The sequence below is a fragment of the Miscanthus floridulus genome, chromosome 19 (genome assembly GCF_019320115.1).
Source record: "Miscanthus floridulus cultivar M001 chromosome 19, ASM1932011v1, whole genome shotgun sequence".
Taxonomy (NCBI): domain Eukaryota; kingdom Viridiplantae; phylum Streptophyta; class Magnoliopsida; order Poales; family Poaceae; genus Miscanthus; species Miscanthus floridulus.
Genome location: NC_089598.1, coordinates 41158051 through 41174304, shown reverse-complemented (window position 1 = coordinate 41174304; position 16254 = coordinate 41158051). Strand labels below are relative to the sequence as shown.

General features: G+C 47.4%; 1 protein-coding gene and 1 pseudogene across 1 annotated transcript; both read right to left on the bottom strand.

The window, feature by feature from the left end:
- Positions 1 to 573: 573 nt before the first annotated feature.
- Positions 574 to 2130, bottom strand: LOC136529757 (uncharacterized; annotated as a pseudogene).
- A 4217-nt stretch (positions 2131 to 6347) lies between these two features.
- LOC136529618 (MYB-like transcription factor ODO1) lies at positions 6348 to 7649 on the bottom strand. Its single transcript, XM_066522696.1, has 3 exons — positions 7429 to 7649; positions 7154 to 7283; positions 6348 to 7014 (listed from the first exon to the last, which is right to left on the bottom strand). The coding sequence occupies exons 1-3, from the start codon at positions 7559 to 7561 to the stop codon at positions 6429 to 6431; spliced, it is 849 nt and encodes a 282-aa protein (XP_066378793.1). The 5' UTR covers positions 7562 to 7649; the 3' UTR covers positions 6348 to 6428.
- Positions 7650 to 16254: the final 8605 nt, after the last annotated feature.

The window sequence follows — 16254 nt, the reverse complement described above, 5'->3', positions numbered from 1 at the left end:
CGATATGTTTTGGTCCTTCAACCATGTAGTTAGTCGTTGCTTGTGTTGTTTTATGACCCAATCATCCGAACGGCCATTTCTCTCCGCCATAATGATAGCCAAGTGTTCATCAATGTACAGTTGTATCAGTTGTGTACTCTGCAAGACACTGTAATGCGCCCAACTCACCTCTTTGTAATAATGGTCGATGAACAGTTTTCTACCACTAGTGCCCTTCCCAGCTAGCCTATCCTTATGACGAGAATCGGGTTTACCAATCCATTTCTGTACTTTTAGGTACTCTTGACAGCACTTGACGACTTCTTCAGTACTGTAACCCTCTATTATGGAGCTCTCTGGGTATGCTCGATTATGCACGTATCGACTTAGAACCGACATGAACCGCTCGTAGGACCACATTTCATGCAAGTAGCAAGGGCCCAGCGCCTATATCTGATGAACCATGTGAATCATGAGATGCGGCATTATATCAAAAAAAGCAGGAGGTAAACACATCTCCAGTTAGTTTTGTGTCTCCACCACAAATTCATGTAGGTCACCCAGCTCTTGCTTGCCAATCATCTTCTGTGAGATCTTCGAAAAGAAGTAGCACATGCGGGTGATGGCCATTTTCAAGAACTCTGGCTTTATAGCCCTGATTGCAATAGGTAGAAACACTGTCAGCATCACATGGCAATCGTGAGCCTTACAGTGTGTTATTGACAAGTCCTTCATCGACACTAGCTTCTTAACATTTGCTGAAAACCCAGTCAGGACTTTGATCCCCCTCAGGAAATTGCACATAGCTCTCTTCTCGTCTGGTGTTAGGTTGAAGCACACCATGGGGAGAGTATATTTTCCATTAGCCTCAGGTACCGGGTGAAGCTATGGCATCACGTTTAGCTGCACCATGTCTTTCTGTGCTTTCAGACCATCCTTTGACTTGCCTGTGTCCATCAAGGTAGCAATGAGACTCTCAAAGACATTCTTCTGCACGTGCATAGCATCAATGGCATGGGGGACCTCCAAGTCTGGCTAATAAGGCAGATACTGAAAGAAGATCGATTGTTTCTTGAAAGGTACGCCTTCGACAAGAGGTGTGCTTCTATCTCTATTCGTCCCATCCGGATTCTTCTTTCCATAGACGACGTGTATGTTTTTCATCATTCTGTACACGTGTTCTCTATTATGACGTCTCTCCGGAGGGGGTTCAATCTCCGGGGCATTGTCATAAAATCTAAAGAACAATTTGCTACGGTACTTGTGACTTGTCTTTAAGAAGCATCGGTTCCTTAGGTAAACTATCTTCTTGGATGCATCCAGGTACACCCATGTAGTACCATCTAAGCAAACCAAGCATCCCGTCTTTCCTTTGATCTGTCCAGACAAAGCAAACAGCGCGGGGTAATCATTGGTAGTAACAAATATTATTGCTCTATATATAAAGTCCTTCTTTCGGAACACATCGTACATCTGCTCCCCATGCCTCCATAGCCTCTCCATTTCTTGTATCAAAGGCTCGAGGAACACGTCTATATCAATGCCTGGTTGTTTAGGGCCAGAAATAAGAATAGTGAGGAAAAGGTACATTCTCTTCTGACACAACCATGTTGGGATGTTGTACATGGTCAAGATCACTGGCCATGTGCTATGGTCGCCCATCCTCTCATTGAAGGGATTCATTCCATCGGTGCTCAAGCCAAACCGTACATTCCTTAGGTCATCGCTGAATTCTTTATGCTTCTCATCAAACCTTTGCCACTGACTACAATTAGCTGGGTGTGCAATCTTAACATCATCCACCTTGCGCTCATCATCCCACCATGTCATGAGTGCGACTTCTTTAGGGTTTAGGAAGATACGTCTCAAGCGGTCGGTCACTGGCAGGTACCACATTACCAAGGCAGGAATTCTTCTCTGCTTTGCATCATTGCCTAATGGAGTGTCCTTTAGTGGCTGAGATTCGTGTACCACATTTTTTGTACCCTTTTTATTTCTCTTTTTCCTCGTGGAGGCTTCATCCCCACCGTAAAGGTCATTGTTCTTGTATCGGCTGGCCCCACACCGGGGACATTTATCCAGTGACTTGAATGTTTCGCCATGAAAAAGTATACAGTGGTTGGGGCATGCATGGATTTTTTTAACACCCATTGTCAATGGACTTATGACCTTCTTCGCTTGGTATGTGTTGGCGGGAACTGAGTTTGGTTGTAGCAGCACTCATGACAGGAGATGCAATAGATCATTGAAACTATAGTCTGACCAGCCGTACTTAGCCTTCAAGATGAGCAGCTCAAGCACAAAACGTAGCAATGTCCAATGTATCGGACAGCCCTTTTCAACACCATACACAGTCTCCTTCGATGCTTTTATCACCCTTTCCAAATTTTTTAGACCTTTCGAGCTATTTAGTAAAATCTCTGGTTCAAGGGCTCGAATCATGTCCTCCAAATTATCTTCATCCCCGACACGTGCTCCACCATCATTATTGGCACCACCTTCGTCGTTACCATCCCAACCACCAGCATCACCACCTTGTTCATTGCCAAACTCGAAATCCATTCGTGCATCAAGCTCTGCTGAATATTGGGACATGGATTCTATGGTTTCGTTCGTCGTATTCCTCCTCATCCTCATCATTAATAATAATCGTTTCACCATGATGAATCCACACTGTGTAGTCCTCAATAAATCCTCACATAATCAAATGTGATCTGATGATAGTCACATCTGTCCATGCCATACGGTTCTTGTAATCTTTACAGGGGCAAATAATTGTATCCTTATTCTCTTTCAATATTGTTGCATGCTTCTTTGCGGCTTCAATAAATTTATCCACCTCTTCACGGAAACCTGCCTTGAACCTTAACGAACCATACATTCAAGAGTTCCTGTACTCCATCTTTGACAACAACAACAACAAAACAAGCATTAAAGGAAAATGAAACAAATTAATAATTACTTGAGAATAATTGTATATACTTCAGATATATATGAATATAAATCTAATATAATTACATGAAGCATACAAACACACCATGGTAGAGGAAAATTAATTAATAGCCCATTTATCCATAAATAATTAAAATACATATTTATTGATTACAACAAACAATTTCAAAGACAACAATTAGCAACAATTATACTTTACCCAATATGTTTCATACAAACCCTAGTCCAATTTCATCAAACATAAATTTACAAAAATAAAATTAATAAAAAAACCAAACCCTAAATCTAGATCCACATGCACATGAAACATCCATAAAACTAACTAATTGTCCACTAAAATCAAGAAACATGGACTAAATAAAGGTATGATCTTGTTCCCCTCCCTAATTTACCCCAATACAATTAAAACTTGGGTCTAATTTGCTTCATAAATAGCTCAAGCACCATAGAAGAGAGAGAAAAATAAAACTTTAATTACTCACTAGCCAACCATTAAAACTTCAAAAAAAAGTATGGAATAGCATTTTATTACCTTCTACAACCTCTCCACCAAAGGATTTGAGAGCAAAACCTTCCTTCCTTAGTAAAGCAATTTTTGGGAGGTGCCCAAGGCCTCTTCACCTTTCTTTCACGGGTTGGAGTGAGTGATCCGGTGAGGAAGAAGGTGCAGCAGCTGTTTTATATGTGGGTCATTTGTAGGGGCGGCTAGTGATTGAGCCGCCCCTACAAATCGGAGCTATATATATGGGGGCATTTGTAGGAGCGGCTCAATCACCAACCGCTCCTACAAATAGCATTTTCAGGGGCGGCTCGTAACACCAGCCGCCCCTGCTGTTTTATTTGTAGGAGCGGCTGGTGTCTGGCCACCCGAGCACGCCACTATAGGGGTGGCTCCATCACCAGCCGCCCCTAAAAAAAATTTAAACCGTTGCTAAAAATCGTTTTTTACGTAGCGGTGGCAGATCATTTATCGAATGTAGAGTGGAAAAATTTTGAAGAAACGACGTCTACGCACGAAGACGGAAGAGGCGAGTCTCGTCCACGTTGGGAGGGTACCATGGTTTCTTCCCGACATCTCCAGATCTCGTGTGCTAAATCTCCCCAGCGCTCTCCTATCCCCGCCCCGACTCGTCGTGTCCATCCCGACTGGCGCGGCCATCCGACATCGCCACCTGCGGAGCTCGCGGCCGCCCGACGGACGTTGTCATCGGCACGCAGGACGACGGCGACATACTTGATGAGCAGGACGAGCGTGAGCGTCCAGGAGACGAAGGAGAGCGCGCTAAAGATGGTGACCTTGTACACGTACGTGCCCTCCCCGCCAGCCGCAACGCCGCACCGCCGCACGGACATGGCCTTCCGGCCGGCCGCAACGCTGCGCTACCGCGGGACCCGCAGGATCCATCCTCGCCGTGACGCGGAAGCCCATCTGCGCGGACGCTCCCTCCCTGCCGACAGCAACGCTGCGCCGGCCGCACCGCCGCCGTGAAGAGCGCTGCCGCGGAGCCTCACGTGGAGAGCGCAGCCGCCGCCTCGGAGCCGCCGTGGAGAGCGCCGTCGCCGCCCCCATGGAGCCTCGCGTGACCGCCTTGCTCGCGCACCGCCACGGAGAGGTCTGCCGTGGACCTCGCTTGGCCGCTGGCAGGGTGCTCACGAGGACGCCGCCGACTCGCCGTGGACCACGCCGTCGGCAAGGAGCTTGCGCAAACTGGTGGGGTGCTCGCGAGGCCGTCGTGGACTCGCGCGCGGACTCGCATGGCCGACGCCAAGAGCTCGCGTGGCCGCCACTGCACCACGGACCTCGCACGGCCTCCGTCGGGGAGCTCACTCCGCCGTAGAGCTTCGCTTGCGGCCGCCGATGGGAGCCTGCGTGACCGAGCCACAGGGGCATCCGCCCGCACGGGACCTGGATGAATGTAGGAGAGAGGATGCGAATGATTGGTTTGATTTTTTTCGGGAGTACTCTAAGCCCCCTTTGACACGGCTTATCCAAAACAGCTTCATCGGTGAAGTTAAAGCCGGTGAAGCCAGAAAAACTAGTTTTTTTCGACTTCTAGTTCATTTTAACTCCGGCTTACAAAACGGCTTCACGCTACAGTGCCTCAATTTGCGCAAAATAGATGAAGCCAAAGCCGGCATAAGCCGTGCCAAAGAGGCCCTAAATATTATTGCGTTGGGAGGATAGTTTCACGAGTAGTGTCTCGTGGCAGAAACTATGAAGTAGTTTTTGCGATGAGAGGTGTCTAATTTGGCGCGTGGGCGATGGCATGCAGGTGCGAATATGGGAAGATCCATGGATTCCGTGCGGAGTGACCCCAAGGCCGATAACTCCATGTTCTGCTTTCAAAAGTTTGAGAACTCATCGACCCAGCCACAGGAGGTTGGGATGTACAGCTAGTACGTGAGATCTTTTGGGAAGAGGATGTTACAAATATTCTGGCAACTCCTACAAGAATGGGGCGTGATGATATAATTGCTTGGCACTTTGACACAGAAGGGAGGTTCTCTGTAAAATCAGTCTACCATGTGTTAGAAGATGGAGAAGAGCGTCAACGTATACACCAGCGTGGAGATCTCCTGTATGATCGCTTTGTTTCGCCAGAGTTTTCACTTGTTTCTCGTAGTGTCAATGCAGCACATGAACTTGCTAGTTTAAGTTTGTGCTGGGACCCGGGCCAATCCCAGGTGTGGGATGGCCCCCTCCCCGAAATTGTAAATGTTCAAGTGACTCGTGATTTGGCTGAGTCTAATGCGTGCAATATAAGGCCCTAGAGCCGAATTATGATTAAAAAAAGTTATGAAAACAATACAGCAATTTCATGCTGGGACTGCAAGGTTGACTGCAACATGCGACTGTCAGTTTGTATGCCGACGAATTGGCGCCATGTTTGTTTGACCAGAGACCGTAGATATGCGCCGGCGCTCCTTTCTATAAACACGTAAAAAACGATGCAGCGCGGATTAACTGGAAACCAAGCACGATCTTGGCATGCATGCATGTACGAGGTACTAGCGGTCAAAGAAGCGGCGACGCGCGCTGCCGCTCGCCACGTACGGCGCGTCGCGACAATCGGCGCCATCAGCCGGCCGGAGAAAGCCTGGAGCACCGGCGCCGCATGAGAAGTCGGAAGCTGACACAAACCACCTCTCGTCCTCACGCGCATACGCCGTCACGCAGAGTCACTCAGCTCTGGAGAGTGGAGACTGGCATTAATCCACCGAACTAGATAGCTGAATCAGACGCGTCACGTCAACTCAACAGTCACGTTTTCGCACACCCGAACGAATTTGTCAATTCTTGTTTATCAGCACTGGATTGGATTAAAGTTGAAGGACCGAACAATGCAAGGATCGACGGCCATGGCGACGCACAGTCCAAAGAGAGCTAAGAAAACATGGAGGCTAGGCTAGGCTATGGCGCTATGCTGCTAAGCGAGATGGAAGGGGAAGCGGCGAATCTATGTGCATTGCTAGGACGACGATCACGCGCGTCACATTCACATCCAGTGGTCGTCTTGATCGAAGCCGCCGCCGGGGTACTGGTCGAACGGATCGACGGCGCCCAAGCCGAAGCCGCCGCCAGCGCCAGCGCCGGTGCTGGGGAAGAGGAGGCCGCCCCAGCCGGCGTCCATGATGCCATCCATGCCGAACAGGTACATGGGCTCCAGCCACTCCGTCGCCTCCACGCTGGACGCCGCCGAGGCTGAGGCTGAGGAGGAGCAGGACGGCGAGACCACGGACGCGGACCCGGCCGAGGCAGAGGAAACAGCAGAGCCGCAGTTGCTTGCCGCCGCCGTCGGACGTGGTGGCGGCGGCGCCATGATCTCGTGCGGCTGGATCATCGGCGTGATGTCGTCTTCCCCCGCACCCTCCTGCATGAGCTCGCCGCCGTTCTGCGGCTGATGCGGTTCTTCTTCCTGCTCTTGCTCCGGAGGAAGAGGAGCGGGCGGCTCCTGCTGCAATGGCAGGTGGGTGACGGGGTCGATCCCCATCCGGAGGAGCTTCTTGCGGATGTGTGTGTTCCAGTGGTTCTTGATCTCGTTGTCCGTCCTCCCCGGTAGCTGCGCCGCGATCTTGGACCACCTGCGTCAAGCGTCATGCGGTGAGGCGCGACAAAACAGAGGACCAGTAGTCCGCGGTGAAACGACCCGGAGGCGTTTGATGGCGAGCGGAGCCCAAGAAAACCATGAAGCATTTCGCAGTTCATCCGTCACGAACGCACTTGTTGCCGAGCTGCGCGTGCAGGTCGATGACGAGCCTCTCCTCGTCGTCGGAGAGCAGGCCCCTCTTGAGGTCGGGCCTCAGGTAGTTGGTCCACCGCAGCCTGCAGCTCTTCCCGCACCTCGGCAGCCCTGCGGCAGCGCACGAACCACACACACGACGTCAGGGACAGGGATGGAGCCGGAGCCGAAACCGGAGCGCGGCGGAAGCACAGACGGCCGGCCAGTCACAACATCACATGCATACATGGTGGAGTGCAGGGAGGGAGATTCTGACCTGCGAGCTTGGGAACGACGCGCCAGCAGCAGTGGCCGTGGGTGAGGAGGAAGCCGACGAGCTTCTGGTCCTCCTCCGCCGTCCACGGGCCCTTCTTCACGCCCACCTCGTCGCAGCACGGCTGCCTCCCCATCTCTCACCCTACCTGCTCCGAAGGGCCGGCCCCGCCGTCAATCTCAGGTGCTGGCGTGCTGCTGCCCTCTCTGCGATGGATGGCCTGCGGCCTGCCCTGTCTCTGTTCCAGGTAAGCTCGGCGCAGTGCCAGGCTCGCATTTATAGAGGGCGGGCGAGGTAGCGCCTGAGGGGAAGGTGGGGAGCCTGCCTGCTAGTGCTCGATCGCTGGGGCGGCGGCCAGCGAGGGCGAGGCGCGTCGTACGTGTGAGCCCGTCTCTGCGGGTGCCATGCCCGTCGTCATCTGATAAAACTGGCGTTTCGTTGACGATGGATGGATTCATCATAGTCTCCTTTTTGCCATTTTTTCTTGCTTCCTTTCCGTGTTATTAATGTGGCGCTCCGTAGTCTGTACTCTGGATTTTGACGTTCCTTGCATAAATAAACATGCGAATGTTGCCCTTTTGACTTGGTTGTAAAATTGCCATGACGAGAAACAGAGCACACTTTTACCACGAGTACAAGGGCTCACTCCTAATGATGTCCCGTCCTCTCAATTCCACTATGATTCGTGCACTGCACCACAAAGATTTGATTTTCTGGCTCGTTTTCATGGGAGGAGCAAAAACTTTTATTTGAAGCCAACAAAATAATGCAGACGAAATGGTTTTAGGCATTCCTGTCGCACTTCCACCATTTTTTTGTTGGTACGCAACTATTTAAACAAAAGACTTTTAAGACCATACTCGTCATGCTTGCCCTTTCTTGTGTGTGTTTAAAAGTCTTTTGTTAGCTTGCGATTCTAAAAGAGAAGGAAAAACAGAAGTTTGACTTGTTATTAGGGGGGCCTTTTCTTCGCGGAGGATTTTTGGCGTATAGTGATAGCTCACTCTCAGTGAATTAAATTTCATATATTTAGCGGTCAAGTTTGTAATGGAGCGGGGAACGGTTGCGAAATTATTTTTCTTGTCACATTTACTTGATTAATTTTACACATTGGTTCTTTGTATTTGACCATAGTTTTTATTTAAATATTCTGTAAATGGGTTGCAATAAAAATAATACGTTTCAAAAAGAAAACTTGATTTAAGTTGTAGAAATCTTCTAGCACTACAATTTTGATATAAAGTATGACTTTCATCTAGCTTGATTTACAAAAGTGGTGAATTTTATTGTGTTTCACCTATTTTTAGAGGCTGGCAAGCCTAGCCTCAGCCTATAAAAATCGATTTCCAGAGACACAAGCCGGCTCATAAACCATTTTTAGAGGTGAATTTCGATAGAGCAGCCTCTACCAAAAAGAGTCATATCTAGAAATGGTTTTTGTAGTAGTGTATATAACTCAAGGTCATGGCGTTAACAAAATAATAAAGATCAGATATCTCATGGTGTAAAAATTATTTCTTGTGACAATAAACGTCATTGAAATCATAGACTCTAGAGTAAGAACCATGAGTCAAAAGGGATTAGAAAGCTGCAAACTAAATTACATAAAATAGAATGATATATTTCATGAATCATCTTGCTAGATTTAATATATAATCATCCAACACATGATAAAAGAGAACCTAAAGGGTACTAGATAAATAACAACAGTCATGCTTAATTATTAATTCGTTTATTATACGGGTATGAAAAAGGAATTGTCACTCCAATGAAAATATTTTGGTAGGTATACATATATTTCTAGCTAGCAAACGTAAGGGTGTCATTGTTAGTTAGTTAGATAATAGTTCATAACTAATATAAGTTAGCTAACTATTGGTTGGCTAACTATTAGCTTAGCTGTTATTCGAATCTAGCGCACAAAATGTGGATGCATTGATGGTTTGTCTATAATGTCATTCCTCTTTTAGCTACTATTAGAAGGGCCGCAAATATATTAGGTACTGCTGGGAGGGCATGTGGTAGGGTAGGTGAGGGAGCAAATATGTCTTTTATCAATCTATTAGCTGTTATTTTTTGGGTTATGATAGCTAGTGAAACAGTTGTTAGCTGGATGTCCAGCTAATAATTAGGTGGCCTATTAACCACGCCCATTTGAATCTCCCTAGATAATTTTTAGCATCTACTACCTCCGTCCAAAGAAAATGACCTTATGGGTTTAATCAAAGTCAAACTATTATAAGTTTGACCAATGTATAAAAGTATCTATATATATTTATGATATCATATCAGTATAAGTCAATTTGTTTGTAATATGGTTTCAAAGTATAACTATTCGGTATTATAAATGTTGATACTAACTTAGTCATACTTAGAGCAAGGCTAATAATACAGCCGGCTTGCTGGCTGTAAGGTTCGTTGTAGCCTTCTCTCAGCCCACTCATACAGTAGTTAACTCTTTACAGTTAATACATGGCCCACTTGTCTTTCTCACAGACTTTCTTGGTTCTTGTGCCCAAGCCGGCTGTAAGCTTACAGCCCGCTTCTTCTCTCTCTCCTCCCCTCTCTCCTCCACCTCAGCATTTAGTCGGCTTACAGCCTGCTATTATACTTGCTCTTAGGATAATTAGACTTTGACCAAACTTATAAGATAATTCTTTTTGGGGCCAATTAGTTATGTGGTGCTGACCCAATGTAAATTGTGCTCGTGTTGGTCTAGTCCATGGGCGTTTGATGCCGAGGATGCTCCCGTGGCTCGTAGTGCCAGCTTGACATAACTCGATTAACATAGGCTCACTAAGGCTCATCCAGACCATCTCATTCCCTACCTGCAACTACAAATGATCTATCCATGTGGCAGGACATCGTGGAACCTACTGTTACTCATGGTGCCACGTAATACGTCAGGTCACACAATTACACGGGGCGTGGCGAACTGCAGTGGGTCCCACTGTTGCACGTGGCTGCCACATGGGTGGTTCGGTTTGACATATACACGTGGCATACCACGCAAGACGTTGGATCCCACAGTTACACAACACATATACATTTGGTAGGCGGTTATGGGACCCACTATTACATGAGACTACCATACAAGCTATTCGGTCCCACAGCTACACGTGGTTGCCATATAAGTCAAACGAGTCCCACATTACACGTGTGGCATGATGGACTTGGTCCCACAGTAATACATGATAAGGACCTAGAGACTTATGACGAAGTGATATTCATTATATATAATTCAAAAATAGATCGTCACATATGAGTAATTGGTTTAATGAAGAAGTCATGTTCGTTACCATTTGAAAACAGAGCATCACAAATGAGCAATCAAGTGGTGTGTATGATCTATGACGATATCATGTATTGTTCAATGACGATATTTGTGAAGATATTAGGCTTCGTCATAATAGGCAGTGGCTGAGGTCCGTCGCCAATTGATCTATGGCGAACATAAAGTTTTGTCATAGTTATGTGTTGTTCTGTGACGCGGTTTTGATTTGTCACTAGAAATTCGGGATGTGAACATTTCTACTAGTGCACCGTTGAGAAGATGTTCCATGTAGATTTCGATGAGACCTCCTCACCTTCCTTCTCTACTACCAGCATGGACTAGGTCCGTAGCATGGCATCTTGATGCGGTACTGCACAGCCGGAGCCGGCGCGATATTATAGTTGTAGGGATTTGCCAATATTATTGGTGCTGATCTAGTGATCTCTGTGTGCATGAACTTTTGTTTGTATGGATGTAAAGATGTAGTTGTTGTCTATTGCAAATTTGCGATTTTTGTGATCTTTTTTTAATGAAATGGTGCACAACTGTTAAGAGGATGCAAGCCTCAGGACATGCCGCTTCCCGCGTGAGGAAGCTAATGTTTGTAATTTCTAGTGCACTATTTTCATTCAAGCAATGTAATCGCGCTATGAGGAGAATGATGTAATAGATGACAATAAAACCTTGCTTACCTATCGGGCTAGTGGGGGACTATAAGTTCTGTTTGGCAGCAATCAGCTTGAGTTAATTGCTACAGTGTCGTAAGAAGCCCATCAACTTTTAGTTCATTGGATCAAAGAGACAAAAGAAGCTTCTATGAACAATGGTGTGGCATGTTCGCTGGTTGGTTTCTGGGCTGATAAGTTCGGCTAGTGCTGGTTTGTTGTGAGAAGACAACACTGTTGACTGGCTAATAAGCTCTGACTAAAACCAACAAGCGAATAGACTGAGTAAGCAAAGAGGAGGAGCCGAAGCCGCTTAATATATACCTTGTCTACGGACCTAATATCTGAGCAAGGGAGAAACTTCTAGAGTTGCTCTAAGTGAAATCATTTTTAAATCTCACCAAATTTCATAGGAAAAAGACACTTATGACACAAAATTAATATAGTTAGATACCATATAAAACATATTTTTATGTTATACATTTTTATTGGCATAGATATTCTTTTATGTAAAGTTGGTCAAACTAAGAAAGTTTGACTTAGGATAACTCCTAAAATTGATTTAATTTATGGAGGGAAGATGTAGTTATTAACAACCGCTTCACTATGCCAGTGTAGTGACAAGCTAATTTGTGTAACAAATTTTCGTAGAATTACCACACAAATTGCACCTGCATCGGCCACCAGAGCCCACTTTTCCCTACGTTGACACGCACGGCACGTCCATTGATCCCCACGCATGCAAGCGTGAGTGCTCGCATGCATGCGAAGCGCCCTGGCCAGACACACAAACCTATGTGACCTTCAAAGAGATGTACGTAGCGTGAACTTATAAACAGGTTTAATTTTGCGGTTACTATGAGTAACATGTGAAATTAAAGATCTGTATATTTCAGCTATGAGTTATGAAAAAGCTTGCTATAAAAAAGTTGTTGTGGGCTATATAAAGTATGTTGCGAAAATCTTATAAATTCTTTGTCAAAACAACTATAAAACTTAGGGCCAGGCTAGCGTCCGGACATCCGAACAGACGCGCGCGCCTGGACACCCCTGTTGCTGCCTGCTCTGCTACACGTGCCTGTTGCTACTTGCTCTGTTGCTGCGCTGTATCACCTGCTGCTGCGCCTGTCGTATGGTAGGGACCACCTGCGCCCGCTCCGTATCACGCACACAGGATCACATGCGCCTGCTATGAAACACTTGAAACATGAAAAGCAATTCCTGCAACATACGTGTCGGGGACCAATATTAGGGTACCCGAAGAGGAGGAGCTAATGGTTATCAACATTGATTCAACCGAGCAGTTAAGAGCGCACCTACAGCTCCAACCAATCCCCAGGTGCGCGGGCTCCGCCTCACCCGACCCCGAGGCCACGATCTTCGCCTCGCCCGACCCTTGGGTTTGTGCTCCACCTCGCCTGACCCCAAGACCGCGGGCTCCGCCTCGCCAGACCCCTTGGGTGCGGGCTCCGTCTCGCCCGACGGGGACCCATACCGTTGTCAACCACTCTAGGTCCAAGCGTATGAGCCTGGGTCAAAACTCTAACACCAAGGAAGGGACCGACACGCACCGATGTAACCCGCGGCTACGACGGGCCATACCTGAGGATTCACATCAAGAACAGCGTCGGGCGTACCGGTGCTGTTCTGCCTAACCCTCGTACGAACACTGACATGTGCGTCAGTTCACCACGACGTCCGCCAGGATGGAGTGGAGCTCCATGATCGGTGGATGACTCCTGCGCATGGCGCCAGTGACGAACAGGACCACGGCATGGAGCTGTCCATGTTGACACCTACAGGGTCGGCGGGACCCGCATGAAGGAGAAGAAGGACCCGGCGATCCTCGAGGCCCTCCTCTCTCTCGTTCTTCTCCTTTTCCTCCGCTATAACCCGCGCTTTCTCTTGACCTTTAAAAGGGAAAGCAGGGCACCCCATGAAGGGGACCCCGAACCGATCGACCCATCAAGATCCGATATAGATCCGCACAAGAGCACGGCACGAACGCACAGCCGAGCAGTGATCGAGCTCTCAGCACCCACTCACTCCTTTCACCAAAGACTTGGGATCATTTCGCTCTCTCGCTCGTTTGTAACCCCTACTATAAACTTTCAGTGCTACTAACACGAGCAGCAGCGACGAACAGGATGTAGGGACTTTCTGCCCGAACTAGTATAAACCTCGTGTCCTCTAAGCACACCATCCAAGCCAGACATGCAATACTAGAAATTTACTCGTCGGTGGTAACTCGAAACACCGACAATACGTCTGAAGCAAACGATACATTTGGAACATACACTTGCAATATATGTGTATAGCCACTGCAACATATGCAATATATAGATAAAACATGCAAAATACGTCTGAAGTAGATGAATATTTTGAATAGATACTTGTGTCGATACGGGACCCACGGGATACCCCACAAGGAAGAGAGGAGATCTAGTTTGATTAGGATTCCTCCTATGTAATCCTAGTAGTAATACTACCCTATAATCCTACTAGGACTCTACATTGTAAACCGACTAGGACTCTGGCCTCCTGACTATATAAAGTAGGGCGGCATTCCTAGAAACAGAGGACGGAGAACGCAACACAACTTTTTACAATCAATCCAACGCAAAGGCTAACGCCGACTGGACGTAGGGCTATTACTCGATCACAGTCGAGGGCCCGAACCAGGATAAATCGACTGTCTCTTGCGTTTACCGTCGAGTTCTGCACACGCTGAAGCCCAATCGGTGGTGAAACATCGACAGCTGGCGCGCCAGGTAGGGGGCCTTTGGCGAATTTGCATCCGAGAGCTCGACGGACCTCAAAAACATGATTTTCTTGATGGGATCAACCTTCATCTTCGGTTCATGGATCTGCGAGGCGAACGACAACGACAAGCTTCAAGGCTGTCTCCTCGAAGATTCGGATCACCATGAAAACCTTTCTATTTCGGTGACTACGACAGATCAAATCGCCGGAAGATTCGCGTAGCTCGTGATATCTGATCCAGCTCAGATTTCGCGGATTTCCGCATCCAACTCAAACCCAGGCTCTGCATCCGAGATGGAATCTCTACCGAGTTCTTTTCCGACAGGGCTCCGGTACGCGGCCTCGGCCTATCAAGAAAACAACTCGGAATACACTCAGAGTCTCTCCAAGAAGTCGGGTCCTTTTACGTTCGAACTCCACGACATGGCAAAATCTTATCGGGCACGACCCGAAGGATCCCTCGATCCGGTGCTTAGAATGCCACTAAAAGGAGCTCAAGAAGGCCTCGTACTGACTATAACATCTCAAGACTGCATTGTCCACTGGCCAGGTTCTGTTCCTAAAGATAGCGGTACCCAACTAGTCGGCACGAGTTCTTTTTCGACAGGGCTCTGGTACGCGGCCTCGGCCTATCAAGAAAACAATTCGAAATACACTCAGAGTCTCCAAGAAGTCGTGTCCTTTTCCGTTCGGACTCCGCAACATGGCAAAATCTTATCGGGCATGACCCGAAGGATCCCTCGATCCGGTGCTTAGAATGCCACTAAAAGGAGCTCAAGAAGGCCTCGTACTGACTATAACATCTCAAGACTGCATCGTCCACTGGCCAAGTTCTGTTCCTAAAGACAGCGGTAGCCAACTAGTCGGCACGACGACGACGGCAATTCTACCCTACCAAGAAGGAGACTCGATCTGCGACCTTGAAGCCTCTACTAGAATCATCAACAACTCCAACAGTGTGGAAACTAGCACCAATAACAGAACAATTCACACACGAGAAGTATTCATGGTTCGCCGTCCTCGATCACCTCTGGTCCCCCCAGAAGCACCTGACATCAGGTCATCGGACAAATCTGAGTCCAACATATCACCCTTTATCTAGGGGCACGATGGTGAGACTGAGAGTTAGAGGCAAACCAGAGAAAGAAGAAACAAATTGAAACAAGGACGCCAACGTCGTGCTAAGCAGCGCAAGGAAGCTTGGATCAAATATGAGTCGGATCTGGCTGAGTACGACAGGAAAAAATCAGAACAAGAAGTCAAAGAAAGACGTGTGACGAATACACCCTACAATAAGATCCGAAAAGCACTAGAAGAACTCGGAGCGACATCACTTCCCAATGAAAAACAGGAACAGCTCTGAGACCTCCTACATTCAGCAGCCCTAAGGACGCACAACGGAAGGGCCCGCTCAAGACTACCTGCCAGATCAACATCTCGTAGAAAGGGAGATCAAAATCAAAGGAAATCCGCTTTCGAGAGACTGGGACCAAGCGAAAGTCACAACAGAGAAAGTAGAAGGGACCACAGTCCAAATTACCGAATCGAACAACCAAGGAAGATCAGAAGCGAAGTACCTATTTAGACATCCCCGCAGAACTACTCTCACCAAAACGATAGTTAGCAGGAAAGAGGTGCCGAATTAGAATACAAAGAAGCCAGGACGCATGATAGATTCCCCTGTTTTGCAAACAGACTTGCTTCAATACGACTGCCTCACAAGTTCAAGCAGTCCAACCACTCTAAATATGATGGCAAGACCGAACCAAGGCAGTGGCTCAGAATTTACTCGTAGTCGATTGAATTAGCTGGAGGAGACGACGATATCAAGACCTTATTTTTTCCCATGGCACTGGAAACCATGCCCCTCAAATGGTTCGACAAATTAAACCCAGGGTCAATCAGAAATTGGGAAGACCTACAAAGAGTTTTCTATAGAAATTTTGCGGGTATCATTACGCACCCCATCACCCACGTAGAATTAAAAGGACTCAAGCAGAAAGGAGGCGAAACTCTTAGAAATTACTATCGATGATTTGGCGAACTACGTGCCCAAGTACATGACATCACCGAACGAGAAGTAATCGAAGCTTTCTCTCATGGAATTATGGCTAGGTGGCAATTTCA